The sequence below is a fragment of the Zeus faber genome (genome assembly GCF_960531495.2).
Source record: "Zeus faber genome assembly, chromosome: 13".
NCBI classification, from domain to species: Eukaryota; Metazoa; Chordata; class Actinopteri; order Zeiformes; family Zeidae; genus Zeus; species Zeus faber.
The window spans coordinates 1,674,096-1,693,405 of record NC_137198.1 but is presented as its reverse complement, the minus strand read 5'-3'; the positions used below and the strand labels follow the sequence as shown (position 1 = coordinate 1,693,405).

The following is a 19,310-nucleotide window of genomic DNA, read 5'->3' as shown; positions in this document are numbered from 1 at the left end:
TGACTGACTGACTGGCCGCTGACGCGCCAACTGCAAATTTCCACGGTTGCATATTGGAGCAGTCGGTCGCAAGTGGATGCAAATTTTGGCGACTATCACTGCTGGTATTTTGGATTAGTGGTAAGTAGATGCAGTCGTAAGTCCAGGTACCACCGTATATGGAATATTTACCCATTCATGCTGGAAGTGTGTTGAAATCCCCGTCTTAACACTGAGGCAGAGTCGCTGCTGGGACCCCTCATCCCTTCATATGTGGACAGAACAACCAAACAGACGTTCTCAGATGATCCTCACCTTCAGAGTTCCTCGGTTCTCCAGCAGCTCGCGGCGCGAGGCCTCGCGGAGGTGCACCGCAGACAGTTCCTTCTCCACCCGAGCCAACCACAGCAGCATGGAGTGCAGCGTCTCATGGAACTCCTGCAGGGGGAGAAGAGGTCAGCGGTCGTTGACGGCCTGTGTCAGAAGCCCGCTGGCACGGTGTGGCCGGCGTCCGTGTTCCTGACCTGGCACCGCAGGAGGCCTCGCTGCAGCACCCCCTCCCAGGCCTCCAGGCCGGCGCAGGCCTGCGTCCAGCCGTGATTGGCCGAGCGCAGGGCGTCCCGCAGCTCGGCGCTGTCTCCACGCTGGAGGTGACGCCCGCTCAGGTTGATGGAGATCATCAGACACTTGAAGCTGCTGAAGGTTCTCTGCATGTCCTGGAGGAGGTGAGACAGTATCACTGCTAAATACTGTTTGTACTTGTTGACTACACAGCACTTTGTGCAGGTGGTTTGTAAGGTCCTTAAATCTGATTGGTTCTTACAGTCAGTTATTAAAGTCAACGCTCCTGTGAAATGATGGAAATGCACCTTTCAGACTCTGTATTATGGTATGTTGGGGCACGTGAAACTGCTTAACAAGGCAAAAACATCTTTGATGTTAAAAGTAAATATAAAGATGTGTGGCAGCACCTGTACTTTCTGAGGTGAGAAGACCAACGACACCGATATGGAACTGTCTGAGTGTTTACCTTCAGCCTCCTGACGTGGCGCTCCAGGTCCCTCATGCCGACCGAGCGCAGCGGCCTCCGCAGCTGCTCCAGCTCCGGCAGGACGCGACCCAACCAGGAAGTGACGTCACAGAGGTCGGAGTTCATCTTCTGCCACTGCTGCAGGTCCAGGCCGTCGCTGAAGGACTGAGCCTGGTGCAGCTCCCAGCGCTCGATCACACCTGGAGAGGGTGAAGAGCACGTTGTTTTCAACCGCTTGACCCCGAGAAGTATGAACATCAGCTTGAAATGCAAGATCTGTGGAGATGGAAAATGATATTTGTTACTGGTCAAAGTACATTATTCAAGTAAGAACCCTGTTTATACGCGGTCATTTATTTGTCCTATTATTTCTATTTCTTATTTGTTCTGATGTGACCCTGCAATTTGCCTTCCGGGATGAATAGAGTATCTGTATACATGCACAATTTCTTTCTTTTCATCAAAATATGAATTATTGATGGAGTTGATAGACGCTACCTGTGCCGGTATGTTTTTGTCCGGTGCTGTCCGTCAGCCCCGGAGCCTCCAGCTCCTCCTCGTCGTTCAGGATCAGTTTGACTCTTTTGACGTCTTCGATGCTGCCGCTGCACTCGGACATCAGCTTCACCTGCAAACGGAGCGCAGGGGAGGAGGAGTTTAACAAAAGATTGCCATAAAAACAAAAAAGTAGAAAATTTCAGGTCGTTGGTCAAAATCTCCCTAAAAATGTTCCATAATAAATCGCTCAATAACTGACTTTTGGGAAATGCTGTTGGTAAAATAGTCGTGTGTGTGTGCACTCACGTAGCCTTTCTGCTGGTAGTGTTTGCTTGGTGTGTGTGTTGGAGAGGAGCTGTCAGGCTGCAGCAGCCAAGTGTGGGCGTCCGACACCGACTTCACTGGAGGGAGGAGAGAGAGAGAGTTAAGGGTTAAACAGAGCGGGAGAGTAAAAGCACGAACAAGCCAAACCGCTTGGTGTCTCAAGCCGTCGGTCACATGCACAACATGACCATAACATGCAAGTTGCAAAATTAAAAAGTCGCACAAAAATAAAGAACGAAATAATTAAAAACAAGTCACGCAGCCCAACGCCGCCTCCTGCAGGAACCGAGCGGCGTCGTTTGAGGATTCTGGCTACACCAGCACAGAACAGGAGACCAGGTTCACATGAGGTGAAATGAAGCGGTGCAGACTGGGCAGATGTGAGGGATTGGGGGATAAGGGTGGAGGCGGCAGGGAAAGGGCGTAGCTATGTGGATATTTGGGAGGAGGTGTCGCTCCTTGTGGGTCAACACGGTGGTGTCACTCAGAGGTGGATACGTGCGGCGTCAGAACGTGCTGCTGCGTTTCCGGGGGACAGGCTGTGACCTGGCAGCTCCCTCTGAGCTCAGGGTTCGGTCCATGTTTGTTTAAAAAGGTTGATGCAGCTGATTCCACTCATCGGTCGGATCTCGAGGTTGATGCTCATTAATAAATCCACACGGTTGATGCAAAACCCCAGAGATTTACTTTTTGAACCCAGCTTTTCCACCTCTGGTCATCATTTCATGTTGGCTCGACGCCACTGAAAGAACACTGAAGTTAATGTGGAACCATGGCCCGGCCCTGAGAGGCAGCAGAGCGCCGACCCGAAACCTTCAGCATCCTGGCCGTGGCCTTGACAAAGGCCGGGTCGCTCTCCGTGACCCCTACATCTGCAAGGGAAGAATGAGCGGTCAGCCGACCCCTGCGGCTCTCCAGAATAAAACCAAACAAAGTCAACCCATTCAGAGCTGTTCAGAGATCACTGGAGAAAGGAAACAAAGAATTACACCAATGAGGAAACAACGGATCCGTCGGCGGTTCCAGAGCTCAATGGAACGTCCGCAGTTCGGTATGTAAAGAAGCCTAATTTGGTGAGAAGAACCCTGGAGATGGCAACCCTGTTCTGCTGATGACCAGAGCGGAGGAAGCGCTCATCTCCCAGGACGGGGGTTTCATGATCGTCTGTAAAGCCATCGTCGATTCCCTCAAAAGTGATTTGTAAATAACTTCGCCCAAATTTTAACAAATGATATAAATACAAACAAGCGCCTCTCAAGAGACTTTTCAGCGAGCTACAACCACCGCAGAAGAGCTTTCAACTGCAGTTCAGCTAATGGCCACTAGGTGCTGCTTCAGAAAACCTCTGACTGAATGGAAGTCAATGGAAAAATAATACATTTTCCGCTAGAAACAGTCAGTACATTGTTCCCACAAAGTTTGAGGGTCTCAATGTTTCATTGACATTTCTGATTAAGATGACACACCAGGCTTCAAATTGTCTCTTCATCAAACCAACGGGAGGAAATCTGGGTACTCCAGTGTGTTGATTTTCCTCCTCCCGCCCTACCTGACAAGGCGCTGAAGAAGGTGGTGTCCTCGTCATCCTCGTGCGATGAAGACCCTCCGACGTCGACGGTGTGGTCCCACTCCAGAGGGATGGAGTCCACGCTGACGGGGGTTTCGCGGCCCGATCTTTCCAGAGGAGGCACCAGGAGGTGGCGCCCGGCCGCCGTCCCCGAGGCGGGGCCGCCCTCCTCCTTCGCTCCCTGCGCCCAGGAGGCCCGGGGGGTGAGGTTCGGAGAGTCCTCCAGGTCGGCGTCCTGGTCCGACAGATCCCTCTCCTCCTCCAGAACCTTGATGGACAGATATTGATGGTTACAGAAGCTGTCCTGTCGGGTGTCGATTCATCGGTGAGTGATTCATTCAGCCATCAAAAATGTAAAGTAATGGTTGACGTCCATTACAGACCTCTTGAGACACGTGTTGACCCATCGTTACCATCAGTGCTACTGACCGGGTGTCTGTCGACCAGTCGGTGGTGGAAGCGGGCCACCCTCCCAAACACCTCCTGGCAGTAGGAGTGCAGCTCCTCCAGCTCGTCCTCGATGAGCACAGCGTCCAGCGGGGCGCTCTTCTGGATCAGGTTCTCCCCGAACACGATCAGAGCGTCAATTTTGTTGGTGTTCAGCGTAATCTCCTGCTGGAAGCCCTGGATCAGCAGACATTTAAAGTCACTTTCCACCTCAAAGCAACGTTAACAGACATCATCTCCATATCCATGCAGTGTTCAGAATCCCAGAGAGAACCAACAGCATCAGCACTAGTGAACTGGCTCATGGTACACTGGGCTTATTAAACAATGCAAAAAGGCTCCCATACAACTCGGTGTCCTAAACAGGATGTCATTATAGCTGCAGGAAATGGAGGGGGGCCCGTATGCGCCTCGTCGGGTGGATGTGAGGCTGGAAACCTTGAGATAAAAAGTGAAAAGGCTTCATTTACATTCAGCTGCCTCATCTTGTCCTCGATGTCGCTCTCTGAGAAGTGCTCCACGTTGGTGAGCTGGAGGTCCATCTCCGTCAGCCACACCAGGATGCCCTCCCTGGTGCCCTCAAAGTCCTCCCGCTGGGAGGTGAAGTGCTGCAGGAGGGAGGGAGGGGGTTCTGGGGTCACCCATCAGGTCTCAGTCCTACTTTTCTACTTTCCACTGAGCATTCATCGCAAATAACTACAATATGCCCAAACCAGTTGAAGGTACATTGATAGTGTTCATACTTACATGGCCCGAGAAAGTACAACATATTCATTGACTTGGTAGAACTTTTCAAATACCACCAACTCCCAACACACACACACACACACACAGATGACAGCAGGGGTCAAAGGTCGCTCAGATCCAATCAGCTCTATCCTTTGATCGAGCCGAGACGACCGAATGCACACAAACACGGTCATCCATCTGGGAGTGGAGGCGTGGCGGCAGGTGACCCAAATCCTCAAGGCGTAGTGGACAGTGGAGCTAAATTATTCAACATTGTTGTTTGAGTCTGTTGACGTTTACTGAAGTTCACACATTGTGCTGAGATCAACGGCTTTGTTTCCCAGTCATGAAAACATAATTTATGCTAAATGTAATAATACAGTAAAGACGACGAGGGGCGTCGGCCTCTCTGTTACCGGGAAGAGAGAATGAAATGGACTCATGAGGAGTCCATGACGGAGGCTTCAGAGTAAAGTTTACTGTGGGAGTTTAATTCTTAAAGTTTCATCAGGAGTTAATAAGCCAACCAGCAACCAGTACACCCAGCACCCATCCGAACAACCAAGCAACCAGCAACCAGTACACCCACCACCCATCCAAGCAACCAGCAATCAGTACACCCACCACCCATCCAAACAACCAAGCAACCAGCAACCAGTACACCCACCACCTATCCAAACAACCAAGCAACCAGCAACCAGTACACCTGCCACCCATCCAAACAACCAAGCAACCAGCAACCAGTACACCCACCACCCATCCAAGCAACCAGCAACCAGTACACCCACCACCCATCCAAACAACCAAGCAACCAGCAACCAGTACACCCACCACCCATCCAAACAACCAGCAACCAGTACACCCACCACCCATCCAAACAACCAAGCAACCAGTACACCCATCACCCATCCAAGCAACCAGCAACTAGAACACCCATCCAAACAACCAAGCAACCAGTGGACGAAGACGCCAACACTCCGACCAACAACTGAATGTGAACGCATCAACCAATACACCAACCAACCAATACACCAACCAGCCTCCATCACCTCCTCTCACCTTGAGTCTGCGGAGCACAGCGGCAACCCTTTTCTGCAGGTTGTCCCAGCGCTGGTTGCCTTCGTGGACCATGAGCTTGAGTCTGCTGGCGGTGTCGGTGCGGTTCTCCCGGGCCAGACGGCGGTACTGTTTGTTCACCAGCTCCAGCTGAGTGAGGCGCTCGTGGACCTGCCTCTGGAACGCCTGAGGGTCCAGGACACAACGAAACCACTGAGTCCTCAGGAGACAGCTTGCGCAGAGGTCAGGGGACGAGGGGGGTGGTCCAACAGCCTCAAAGGGGATTTATGGTTCTCCACAGCAAATCATTCGTGTTATTTTGTTACTATTTTGTCTTTTTGAGTAGCAATGTGTCATTTCATGACTGATTCCATCCTGAATGTCAGGAATACATCATATAGTTTTTCATAGCTCATGAATCAGATCATTACATCTGGGATCCACAGTTGATGACTGAGACTAAATACCGTTCTCTGAGGTTTAACAACTCGACCGCAACCGGTGGCACTGGGCAAGTAGGTCAGTGGGGCTTTGGTGAGCAGAACTATTCATGGTTCAACTGTGTTGCCGTGGAGATAAAAGGAGCCTTGGCAGAGCCCAGATTACCAGACACAAATCTCTGCTAATCTGAGGATCACCATCTACTACCAGCGTGGCTTACCTGACAGAGTGCACAGCCCGCGCACGGCTAAGTACACCGCAGGGATTTGATTTCTACTGCCACCAGTCTAAACATTTTATGACCGGATAATCCTGTAATTCAATATGATTATTATTATGATTTTGATTTTCTCAAGACTGAGATTGAGAATGAATGACAAAAGAGCAGTTCGTCCAGATGCAGCAGTTTCTTCCTGCTACGGCGGCAGCAAAATAATAAGCATCCCGACGTCTTGAGGAGGAGGCAGGTTCTTGGGCGGAGCTACGTTGCGGTGCAGCCGCGTCACGTCCCTTCAGCCTGTTGGCGTTGACGACGACGCCACATAGAAACTTTCAGACGACACCGAGAGAAAAAGAAGCTCGAGGGGGGAACTTCCCATTTACCTCAAATTTCTTGAGCTCCTCCTTGGCGCAGGTGTAGAGCACGTCGGCAGACATGGGGTTGGCGGCCGTCAGCTCTGCGCTCCTCAGCCAGTCCTCGAAGCGAGCGTAGTCGTCCAGGAACTTGCACCAGAGGCGCCAGGTCTCCTCGATTCTGTAGGAAACACGAGGGACGTTCATTCAAACCTTCATTGGTGTCGGAGCAGATTAAATGGCGTCCACGGAAGCCGTCCCAGAGCTTCTTGCTGATTCAAGATTCAAGATTCAAGATGTTTATTCATCACATACATATACATACTTTCATACATTTCGATTGACCCTTATTGAAACAAAGGTGTGCTTCCTCCCGGTTCTCCCACCTCATCCTCCTCTCCATGGACATGGCGCAGATGTTCCTCCAGCGGCGGTCCAGGCTGCGTGTGGTCTGCTGGATGGAGTCGTTCTCCGAGTCGCTGCCGCAGGCGTCCGAGTCGTGGAGCAGGACGTCGCACAGCGTCAGCACCGACGCCACGCCCTCCGTGTGCTGCTCGATGTCCCGCTGCAGGTCCTGGAGGTCGCGCAGAGGTCACAGACAGGTCACACAGAGGTTAAAGACAGGTCACAGACAGGTCACACAGAGGTTAAAGACAGGTCACACAGAGGTCACAGCCAGGTCACACAGAGGTCACAGCCAGGTCACACAGAGGTCACAGACAGGTCACAGACAGGTGGGACAGAGGTCAAACAGAGGTCACAGGTCACACAGAGGTCACAGACAGGTCACACAGAGGTTAAAGACAGGTCACAGACAGGTGGGACAGAGGTCAAACAGAGGTCACAGGTCACACAGAGGTCACAGACAGGTCAAACAGAGGTTAAAGACAGGTCACAGGTCACACAGAGGTCAGGCTGGGTTTTGAGATTCAACATTTTCAAGTAGTAAACAAAAATAAAACTACACGTTTGTACAGTAGTTTGTAATATCATAGTGTGCTTTGCCATATGTTGTAATAATAACAATAGCGATATTAATAATAATAAAATAACCATAAATAATTGTATCAATGACATCAAGGAGCTACCAATAAACCAAATTTGGATCCTGGAATATCCTGTATTTCTGGTCTTTTAGAAATGGATCCTTCACTATTTGCTCGTTTTTTGGCCTGACATCGCTCTTTTCACTCCTTGTATTTCAAAGTTAGCACTTTTGGGGTTGCCGTGGCTACTGGTGGAAACTCAGAGAGCCTTCCATCCATTTGGGCTTTTTCCTTCTAATGGGGGAGATGCAGCCATTCATTGCAAACAGCAGGGGGGAGGGAAGTCCCACCTCTCCTGCTCTCGCCTCCCGCACATTTATTTGGATGTGTCAGTTCAGTCCAGCTGCCTTCATTCAATGGATCCGTCGTCACGTTTCCTCGCTCTCCCTCCGTCTCCGTCCAAGCACTCGTCCCCCGTCTCCTCCATCTCACACCTGGAGCCACGTCGTATCTCCGCACGGGAGAGTCGACGTGGCTCAAAGTGGATGTCGGAATGCCAACCGGCCCCCGCCCACGGCCACACCCACCTGCTGCTCCGCCAGCTTCTTCTGGATCTCGGCCCCGTGGCAGGCGCCGTAGACCACCGGCTTGGCCAGCTCGGCCTCGATGCGGGACAGCCATGTGCGCAGGTTGCTCATGTTCTTATCCAGCTGCTGCACGGTCACCAGTGTCTCCTTCAGCTTCCTCACCCTGAAAACAAGATCAGAACCTGGTGTCAGCTCCGCCCTTTGCTCGCTCTCCAGACAAATTAAAAACCAAGGTGAGGACGCCCGTTCAGACTCCTGACTGGCTGCTGTCGTGCACGTCCTGTGGCTGCTCTTCACAGTTCAGCTCTACACATGAACTTTCGCGCTCAACGTCCATTGATCGGAGCGGTCAAGGAACCTCGGCATCGATCCTTGAACCTCAGCTGTTAAATGTGGTTGTAAGTTGACCGGTGTGGAGTCCTTCCCCATCCCCTCCGTCACACAGTGTGGGACTCAAACTTGACTTTGTGAAAAGCAAGAGTCACAGTTTCCCGGATTTGCAAACGTCTTCCAGCTTCCTAGATGCTTCAGTCATTAAAAAGTCGACTGTTGAGTTTCCAGACGGATAAAAAGTCTTTGTTTGACGATCGACACGTGGCACAAGAGAGAAGTGTTATTAAATGACAAAGTTTTTATAAAGCACGACAGACTGACGTGTTGCATCGTGTCTGCACGGAAGGAGGAAGCCGCACACAACCAAACACTGGGCTGCGCAGGGAATGGAACCCCCAACCGTGGTCTTGCTGGTGCCTTGCTCTACTACATGAGCCACTATGAGCCGCTGCTGCTGCTGCTGCTGCTGCTGCTGCTGCTGCTGCTTCCCCCGTGAGCCCCAGTGTGACCTACATCTGACCAAGAGACACCAAACATTCAGCTAAACTATCACTGACCTAAATACACACACACACACACATTCCCCTGCACCACCCAACACAATACACAGAGAGAGAGACACACACATTCCACTGTCATATGAGGGCAAACTGAGAGAAATTTCCACCCAAATCAATGTCTCTAAGGACCTCAGTCAAACCAAAGTGTGTGTGTGTGTGTGTGTGTGTGTGTGTCTGTCCATGTGCATGTATACCAGTGTGTCCTTTCTCACATGGGATGGTGTGTTTTTTATGGTGCTTCACCATGTAATTGCAGCTATAGCAACTCCACTTACAAAGGAAAACAATTTAAATGGACCTAATGCAAGAAATAATATATGAAATTATATAGAAGTAATAAAAAAATATAATAAAATAATATATATTAAAAAATAATAATATATACTATATGTATATGAAAAGGGGGGGAATTATATAATATATTGATTCTAATATATATATATATATATATATATATATATATATATATATATATATATATATATATATAATTGTGTAACTTCTATTTTAGTAAACCATGCAATTACTATTGAAACACACACACACACACACACACACCTTTCCAGTATCAGACACAGCTGCAGGACGTCGACACATGTTTGATTTGTGATGTGTTGGCTGCCCTGCACCCAGCTGTACTCACCATGGTTACAGGTTGAACCAAAACCAGATGCAGACGTGTTGACGGCAGTATGATCTGAGGAACCAGGACGCCTGCGTTTCTGTTCTGGTTTTGGCTGTGTGTGTGTGTGTGTGTGTGTGTGTGTGTGTGTGTGTGTGTGTGTGTGCGCGCGCATGCAGGGTAAAAAATACTCATACACCAATAGGATCCAATTCTATTATTTTGATGACTGAACTCATTGGAAAATTCTAATATCGATAACTAGTTTATAGCTAGCTTATATTAAATATCACCATAGGGATGAATGGGATTATTTAATTTCTGCATTGGACTGTTTATGAGTGATATATTTTTGAAATGCACGTCTGATGGTGGAACAATTAAAAGCAATCCTCGATGTGTGAAATGTCATATGATGTCATGTGAGCGTCTCATGAACTGAAGCGTTAAAATGCAGCAAACCATGAGACGCTGCACATTGTTCAGCTCCGGTGTGTGGAGCATGTGAGGACACAGCATCTGTAGCAGCGTCACTAACATCCCCCCCACAGCGCAACACACACACACACACACACACACACACACACACACACACACTCCACCCAGCGACCATCCTCCTCCCCACATGCCTGCTCTGACAATACTCAGCCAACCTCCCCCATCCACAGATTCTCTCTCTCTCTCTCTCTCTCTCTCTCTGTCTCACCCCCCTTCTCTCTCCCTTTCCTCCCTCCGACATGCATGTGCACATGCACACCACCCACTGCCACCCGTCCGCTGCCGCACCCCACCCCTGGGTGCCCTGCAGGCTGCGATAAAGGAGGTTTCAAAGCTACTTACAGGCGGCGAGGAGGAGGCTACTCCATGGCGACGCTGCATCTGCTAGCATGCACGCACACACACACACACACACACACACACGCACACACGCACGCACGCACGCACGCACACACGCACGCACACACGCACACACACTCTGCAGCCTGCCCCCCCTCTCTCTCCATGCTGTGCCTTCCCATCAGCCCCTGCTGCACTGGACCCGTATCACACGCAGCTCCGTCACCTGAGCGTCATGTGCGCTGCTCATGTTGATTCTGGGATTTGAACCTTATTTAACACAGCGATGCACTCAGTCAATTCCCTTTTGTGTGTAAATGTGATGACAGCGAGCGCCAAACGGTAGAAACCAGTTGAAAACACGTTTTTGATAAAAATTACGTATTATGATTCATTCATATTCACGTATGAAGTGAAAGATTCTGTCATTTTGGTTTAGGGAGGCGTGATGGTTTAGGGAGGCGTGGTGGTTTAGGGGAGGCGTGGTGGTTTAGGGAGGCGTGATGGTTTAGGGAGGCGTGATGGTTTAGGGAGGCGTGATGGTTTAGGGGAGACGTGGTGGTTTAGGGAGGCGTGGTGGTTTAGGGGAGGCGTGATGGTTTAGGGGAGACGTGGTGGTTTAGGGAGGCGTGGTGGTTTAGGGGAGGCGTGGTGGTTTAGGGGAGGCGTGATGGTTTAGGGGAGGCGTGATGGTTTAGGGGAGGCGTGATGGTTTAGGGAGGCGTGGTGGTTTAGGGAGGCGTGGTGGTTTAGGGGAGACGTGGTGGTTTAGGGAGGCGTGGTGGTTTAGGGGAGGCGTGGTGGTTTAGGGGAGGCGTGGTGGTTTAGGGAGGCGTGATGGTTTAGGGAGGCGTGGTGGTTTAGGGGAGGCGTGGTGGTTTAGGGAGGCGTGATGGTTTAGGGAGGCGTGATGGTTTAGGGGAGACGTGGTGGTTTAGGGAGGCGTGATGGTTTAGGGAGGCGTGGTGGTTTAGGGAGGCGTGATGGTTTAGGGAGGCGTGGTGGTTTAGGGGAGGCGTGGTGGTTTAGGGAGGCGTGATGGTTTAGGGAGGCGTGATGGTTTAGGGAGGCGTGATGGTTTAGGGGAGACGTGGTGGTTTAGGGAGGCGTGGTGGTTTAGGGGAGGCGTGATGGTTTAGGGGAGACGTGGTGGTTTAGGGAGGCGTGGTGGTTTAGGGGAGGCGTGGTGGTTTAGGGGAGGCGTGATGGTTTAGGGGAGGCGTGATGGTTTAGGGGAGGCGTGATGGTTTAGGGAGGCGTGGTGGTTTAGGGAGGCGTGGTGGTTTAGGGAGGCGTGGTGGTTTAGGGGAGGCGTGGTGGTTTAGGGGAGGCGTGGTGGTTTAGGGAGGCGTGATGGTTTAGGGAGGCGTGGTGGTTTAGGGGAGGCGTGGTGGTTTAGGGAGGCGTGATGGTTTAGGGAGGCGTGATGGTTTAGGGGAGACGTGGTGGTTTAGGGAGGCGTGATGGTTTAGGGAGGCGTGATGGTTTAGGGGAGGCGTGGTGGTTTAGGGGAGGCGTGATGGTTTAGGGAGGCGTGGTGGTTTAGGGGAGGCGTAATGGTTTAGGGAGGCGTGGTGGTTTAGGGAGGCGTGATGGTTTAGGGGAGGCGTGGTGGTTTAGGGGAGGCGTGATGGTTTAGGGAGGCGTGGTGGTTTAGGGGAGGCGTAATGGTTTAGGGAGGCGTGGTGGTTTAGGGAGGCGTGGTGGTTTAGGGGAGACGTGGTGGTTTAGGGGAGATGTGGTGGTTTAGGGGAGGCGTGATGGTTTAGGGAGGCGTGATGGTTTAGGGGAGGCGGGGTGGTTTAGGGGAGGCGTGGTGGTTTAGGGGAGGCGTGGTGGTTTAGGGAGACGTGGGGGTTTAGGGAGACGTGGTGGTTTAGGGAGGCGTGGTGGTTTAGGGAGGCGTGGTGGTTTAGGGAGGCGTGGTGGTTTAGGGGAGACGTGGTGGTTTAGGGAGGCGGGGTGGTTTAGGGGAGACGTGGTGGTTTAGGGAGGCGTGGTGGTTTAGGGAGGCGTGGTGGTTTAGGGAGGCGTGGTGGTTTAGGGAGTCGTGGTGGTTTAGGGAGGCGTATTACATTTCACTGCATATATGTATGGAAGTATGTATATGTATGTGACAAATAAAAAATCTTGAAGCTTGGTGGTTTAGGGAGTCATGGTGGTTTACGGAGGCGTGGTGGTTTAGGGGAGGCGTGGTGGTTTAGGGGAGGCGTGATGGTTTAGGGGAGGCGGGGTGGTTTAGGGGAGGCGTGGTGGTTTAGGGAGGCGTGGTGGTTTAGGGAGTCATGGTGGTTTACGGAGGCGTGGTGGTTTAGGGAGGCGTGGTGGTTTAGGGGAGGCGTGATGGTTTAGGGAGGCGTGGTGGTTTAGGGAGGCGTGATGGTTTAGGGGAGACGTGGTGGTTTAGGGAGGCATGGTGGTTTAGGGAGGCGTGGTGGTTTAGGGGAGACGTGGTGGTTTAGGGAGGCATGGTGGTTTAGGGGAGGCGTGATGGTTTAGGGAGGCGTGGTGGTTTAGGGAGGCGTGATGGTTTAGGGAGGCGTGGTGGTTTAGGGAGGCGTGGTGGTTAGGGAGGCGTGGTGGTTTAGGGGAGGCGTGGTGGTTTAGGGAGGCGTGGTGGTTTAGGGGAGGCGTGATGGTTTAGGGAGGCGTGGTGGTTTAGGGGAGGCGTGATGGTTTAGGGAGGTGTGGTGGTTTAGGGAGGCGTGATGGTTTAGGGGAGACGTGGTGGTTTAGGGAGGCGTGGTGGTTTAGGGAGGCGTGGTGGTTTAGGGGAGACGTGGTGGTTTAGGGAGGCATGGTGGTTTAGGGAGGCGTGGTGGTTTAGGGGAGACGTGGTGGTTTAGGGAGGCATGGTGGTTTAGGGGAGGCGTGATGGTTTAGGGAGGCGTGGTGGTTTAGGGAGGCGTGATGGTTTAGGGAGGCGTGATGGTTTAGGGAGGCGTGGTGGTTTAGGGAGGCGTGGTGGTTTAGGGGAGGCGTGGTGGTTTGGGGAGGCGTGGTGGTTTAGGGGAGGCGTGATGGTTTAGGGAGGCGTGGTGGTTTAGGGGAGGCGTAATGGTTTAGGGAAGCGTGGTGGTTTAGGGAGGCGTGGTGGTTTAGGGGAGACGTGGTGGTTTAGGGGAGAGGTGGTGGTTTAGGGGAGGCGTGATGGTTTAGGGAGGCGTGATGGTTTAGGGGAGGCGGGGTGGTTTAGGGGAGGCGTGGTGGTTTAGGGAGGCGTGGTGGTTTAGGGAGTCATGGTGGTTTACGGAGGCGTGGTGGTTTAGGGAGGCGTGGTGGTTTAGGGGAGGCGTGATGGTTTAGGGAGGCGTGGTGGTTTAGGGAGGCGTGATGGTTTAGGGGAGACGTGGTGGTTTAGGGAGGCATGGTGGTTTAGGGAGGCGTGGTGGTTTAGGGGAGACGTGGTGGTTTAGGGAGGCATGGTGGTTTAGGGGAGGCGTGATGGTTTAGGGAGGCGTGGTGGTTTAGAGAGGCGTGGTGGTTAGGGAGGCGTGGTGGTTTAGGGGAGGCGTGGTGGTTTAGGGAGGCGTGGTGGTTTAGGGGAGGCGTGATGGTTTAGGGAGGCGTGGTGGTTTAGGGAGGCGTGATGGTTTAGGGGAGACGTGGTGGTTTAGGGAGGCATGGTGGTTTAGGGAGGCGTGGTGGTTTAGGGGAGACGTGGTGGTTTAGGGAGGCATGGTGGTTTAGGGGAGGCGTGGTGGTTTAGGGAGGCGTGGTGGTTAGGGAGGCGTGGTGGTTTAGGGAGGCGTGGTGGTTTAGGGGAGGCGTGATGGTTTAGGGAGGCGTGGTGGTTTAGGGGAGGCGTGATGGTTTAGGGAGGCGTGGTGGTTTAGGGAGGCGTGATGGTTTAGGGGAGACGTGGTGGTTTAGGGAGGCGTGGTGGTTTAGGGAGGCGTGGTGGTTTAGGGGAGACGTGGTGGTTTAGGGAGGCGTGGTGGTTTAGGGAGGCGTGGTGGTTTAGGGGAGACGTGGTGGTTTAGGGAGGCATGGTGGTTTAGGGGAGGCGTGATGGTTTAGGGAGGCGTGGTGGTTTAGGGAGGCGTGGTGGTTTAGGGGAGGCGTGGTGGTTTGGGGAGGCGTGGTGGTTTAGGGGAGGCGTGATGGTTTAGGGAGGCGTGGTGGTTTAGGGGAGGCGTAATGGTTTAGGGAGGCGTGGTGGTTTAGGGAGGCGTGGTGGTTTAGGGGAGACGTGGTGGTTTAGGGGAGAGGTGGTGGTTTAGGGGAGGCGTGATGGTTTAGGGAGGCGTGGTGGTTTAGGGAGGCGTGGTTGTTTAGGGAGGCGTGATGGTTTAGGGAGGCGTGGTGGTTTAGGGAGGCGTATTACATTTCACTGCATATATGTATGGAAGTATGTATATGTATGTGACAAATAAAAAATCTTGAATCTTGAATCTTGGTGGTTTAGGGAGTCATGGTGGTTTACGGAGGCGTGGTGGTTTAGGGGAGGCGTGGTGGTTTAGGGAGGCGTGGTGGTTTAGGGAGTCATGGTGGTTTACGGAGGCGTGGTGGTTTAGGGGAGGCGTGGTGGTTTAGGGAGGCGTGGTGGTTTAGAGAGGCGTGGTGGTTTAGGGGAGGCGTGGTGGTTTAGAGAGGCGTGGTGGTTTAGGGAGGCGTGGTGGTTTAGGGGAGGCGTGGTGGTTTAGGGAGGCGTGGTGGTTTAGGGAGTCATGGTGGTTTAGGGAGGCGTGGTGGTTTAGGGAGGCGTGGTGGTTTAGGGAGGCGTGGTGGTTTACGGAGGCGTGGTGGTTTAGGGAGGCGTGGTGGTTTAGGGAGTTGTGGTGGTTTACGGAGGCTGGTTCAGGTTTTATTGGTTTCCCTGTGTCACTTGTTTCACACGAGGCTTTTTTTGTTTAATTTAATTAGGAAACATACATTTGGAAATTGGAAATAAATGCATCTGCAATAAAAACACTGTTTTTAGTGGTTTTGTTTGGAGAAATTGGCAGCGGGTGGTGCAGCGTGGAACACCCTGGATGTGCGGTGCTCCACCGACGTTCTGTACTTTACTGTTTTAAGGTTAAAACTACGGGAAAATATTTCAATAGGAGGACGGTGGGAGAGAAGGGTCAAATACGGTAGAGAGCCCGGATCCCGTGGAGATACTCGGGACGGGGTGCGGTTCCAATTCTAATGAGACACCACTTTGTGAACAACGAGCTGACGGCGCTGAGTGGCTCCTGCACCAGCAGCTGAACATGACACGTCTCCTTCAAAACATGAAGCCACAGAAATAAACCTATGAAGCAAAGCTGGAAGACGCACACACACACACTCTGGATGTCCGGTGGACGTGTGCTGCAGCTTCTCCAACATTCTCTGGCAGCAACAGAGCAACGTGCTCGGGGGGGAAGTGGCCGTCGCCATGACAACGGGATCCAAGGCCACGGCCGCCGAGGCGCCGATGGGCAGTAAATAAGCGAGGGGCTTTGTTGAGCCTTCACGTCTGTTCATTACAGCCAGCTCCTCAACACACCAAACAAGGTGTAGAAGTTAAAAGAGGCTTCACGACCCCCGGCCCAAAATACACGAAAATATTAAAAACGAAACAAATACTGTTAAGTCGCTGTGAGGAAGTACATCCTATAGGACGTACACGTACGTACGACGTACACGTACGTCGTGATGCAACCAACAAGTGTTGACTCAGGGGTTGGGTGGGGGCTGGGGGTTGGGGTTGGTAGTGGCTCTGACAAATTGAAAATAATGACTTTGGACTAAATTAATTTGGGAAAACAGGAATTTGGTGAAATTGATCTGTGAAGCTCTACGTCACCCTCATCCCTCCAGCACCACCTTTTATACAAACTGCACCAAAGACCAGTCCCAAAACTGAACAAAGCTCAGAGTCAAGAACCAAATCGCCCAAAAAAAGAGTCAAACCTTTCATCGCTATGGGGGGGGGGGGGGGGGGGTGCAGTGTTCTTTTACCAAACATCTGCCCCGCGTGGCCCCTGAAGGCCCCCGCCCCAGGCTCAAGGGCCCGGAGGCACAAAGGCTGGCGTCAGCAGACGGCAGCTGCTGCCAGGGCGACGGAGCAGCTCGTTTGTTTTGGGGCACAAAGACGAGCGCCAGGCCAGTGTCAACGCGTCTAATCCCCCACCACCCCCACCCACCTACCACTGCCCCTGCCCCCACACCCGCCGCCACCGCCAAGTCAAACCTCGCTGGTTCCGCCGCCACTTGGTGGAAACGTGGACAAAGGCAGTGACAACTCTGAGTCATCTCTACCGGACTCTGTCCAAACATGTGACACATGCTGCAGAGCCGCTCACGTCACCGTCTGATGTGAGCAGCAGCACAGTCGTTGTCCTTTCCACTTGCCGCCTTCAGTGACGCCGCACAACTTGACAACCTTCGACCCCGGCGCCCGACGACAACGCCGCCTCGCGCCTCCCGTGGAGGAGGGCCCGTGGGAGGCGAACGCAGAGGGAGGGGCACGGCCCGCGCTGGCTTGAAGGGCCCCCGCCTCGCGCTCGGCAGCTTGTTCGGGGGCCGATGTGGAGGGGGATCCCTTCCGCCGAGCGGCGTCCGGGGCGCGAGGCGACGGACAAATCCCTCCACCTTCACAGGAGGTGGGATGGGATGGCGATGGGAGATGCCGCCCGAGTCGACGTTTGGCGTAAATATGGTGAAATAACGACAACTACTGTTAACCCACACGGAATTCAACCATAAGCACCGAGACATCCTAGCGCTCCCTGAGTCTGGTCCAGACTTGAACCCGTGTCATAAGGAATCAACAGCTGCTGACGTCCACCCAACACAGAACCCTGCTCTGTGGGAAAACCTTCCGGAGCGTCACCGTCACCGTCACCGTCACCAGGCAGGGTGGGTGGGTGCGCATGTGTGGCGGTGGATTGGGCTCCAGCCACGAGTCAAACCAGAATAATGCAGAGCTAAGCACCAATCTAAGGGGGGAAGCGATATGGGAAGACGTAGTTCAGCGGCAATCTCTGCTGTCGACATCCGTCATCTCTGCTGTCGACATCCGTCATCTCCGCCAGCAGTGAATCCTGCTTTTCAGGACCACCTCAGTTTGAGGGTGAGGGTGTGGTCGTGGAGTCCACTCCGTTCCAGAGTTACATTCATCCTGTTCCGGGGATGAAAACCCAAAACAATACGTCGACAAGGTGTCGTATTTTCTTTCTGCGGTTCAAAGGCAGAAGCGTGTCTTCCAACACCGCCCTAAACCAGTGGGTGGAGGTTGAAGCAACGCAGGACGCTCGCTGCTTCGCGGTTGCACCAGTGATGTTGTTTTAAAAAAGAGAAACATGCGCCCCCAGCGGCTGCTGTTGGAGGGGGGTTGTTTTCGTGTTGGGGGGACTCTACTGGGCGTCACACCCGCCTCTGCAGGGCTCCACCCCAATGATCCCAATGAGCGTCCACGTCCCACCACCAGGCACGTGGCTCCGCCCACTCCCATCCATAAGCAGGGTGACCGGCCACGCCCTGCTCTGGCAGCGTTTACATTCAGTGCACAGAGCGTATGAGTAGGGCTGGTTTAAAAAGAATGATAATAGTAATAAAAACAAAAACAATCCTCCGATATTATTTAATATTCAATTCAATTGTAAAATCAACACTTTCTTTGGAAGATATGCAGCCATTTGCATAATGAAATACCAACATAGTCACAAATTCAAAGATTACATTTCTGTTTGTGACTGAATTGGTTCTGACATATTTTTGTAGCGTACGTCAGACGCAACAGTGAAAAGTTTATAGTATAGTTTAAATTCCATTTATTCCAAATTCCTCGCGTATAAAATGTTGAAATGTCGCCGTCGAGTCACGTTGTGATGTCATCAAGATCAGAGTCAACGATGCTGGATCAGCAGATCTGAGAATCTGAGCAAATGACCAAGAATGTATATAATAATAAACAAATGTATTCATGAGGCAGAGCACGTGAGCTACACAGCCCCGTGTGGCTCCACCCTCCTCACGGAGGATAAGTCCCCGACCCCCTGACTCCACCCATCTGGCTACAACCAAACATTCCGCCGCTCCGCGGCCGGATCGGTGCCGCCTGAGCGTCTCCTCCGCACGGAAAATCTGTCGAAAGTCCCCCGACCCAATGTTGAAACATCATAATAATACTACTAATAATATTAATAATAAAATAACAATAATTTTAATAATATTAATAATAATAAAATAACAATAATATTAATAATAATAACAACGATAATAAAATATAATAATAATAATTAATAATAATAATAATAATAATAATAATAATAAAATAACAATAATATCAATAATAATATCAACGATAATAAAATATAATAATAATAATAATAACAATAATAATAATAACAAAATAACAATAATATTAATAATAACAACAATAATAATAATAATAATATGTGTTTACCTTGTGACGTCCAGACAGACTGACATGTCTACGTCAGAGCTCCACCCTCTGTTTCAGCATTTATGATTATTATGATTGTTATTATTATTGTTATCATTATTTATGTAGTTATGACGCTGATCTCTCTGCTCTAATCAGCATCGCAGAGAGAGAGAGAGAGAGGGAGGAGGGAGGGCTGCCTCCTCCCTCCTCCCTCTTGTCCTTCTCTCCTCCTCCTTCCCACTCTCCCCTTTCCCCTCCACCCCTCCTCCCTTCCTCACCCCCCTAGCTACCTCACTCCCTCCCCCCTCCCTGTCCTCCCACTCTCCTCTCCTCCCATTCCTCTCTCCCTCCCTCCTCTACTCTCCCCCTCCTCCCTCCC

General features: G+C 51.8%; 1 protein-coding gene across 3 annotated transcripts in view; it reads right to left on the bottom strand.

The window, feature by feature from the left end:
* syne2b (spectrin repeat containing, nuclear envelope 2b) overlaps window positions 1-19,310 on the bottom strand; it is a 159,734-nt gene that overhangs the window by 7,285 nt on the left and 133,139 nt on the right. For all 3 annotated transcript variants that reach the window (XM_080011861.1, XM_080011863.1, XM_080011862.1), the window contains 12 exons: window positions 8,218-8,380; window positions 7,031-7,218; window positions 6,675-6,825; window positions 5,634-5,816; window positions 4,316-4,453; window positions 3,828-4,022; window positions 3,381-3,666; window positions 1,814-1,908; window positions 1,508-1,637; window positions 1,010-1,209; window positions 504-695; window positions 295-417 (listed from right to left, as the gene is read on the bottom strand). In XM_080011861.1, coding sequence (XP_079867987.1) covers window positions 295-417; window positions 504-695; window positions 1,010-1,209; window positions 1,508-1,637; window positions 1,814-1,908; window positions 3,381-3,666; window positions 3,828-4,022; window positions 4,316-4,453; window positions 5,634-5,816; window positions 6,675-6,825; window positions 7,031-7,218; window positions 8,218-8,380 — 2,044 coding nt within the window. The remainder of the gene's footprint in view (window positions 1-294; window positions 418-503; window positions 696-1,009; window positions 1,210-1,507; window positions 1,638-1,813; window positions 1,909-3,380; window positions 3,667-3,827; window positions 4,023-4,315; window positions 4,454-5,633; window positions 5,817-6,674; window positions 6,826-7,030; window positions 7,219-8,217; window positions 8,381-19,310) is intronic.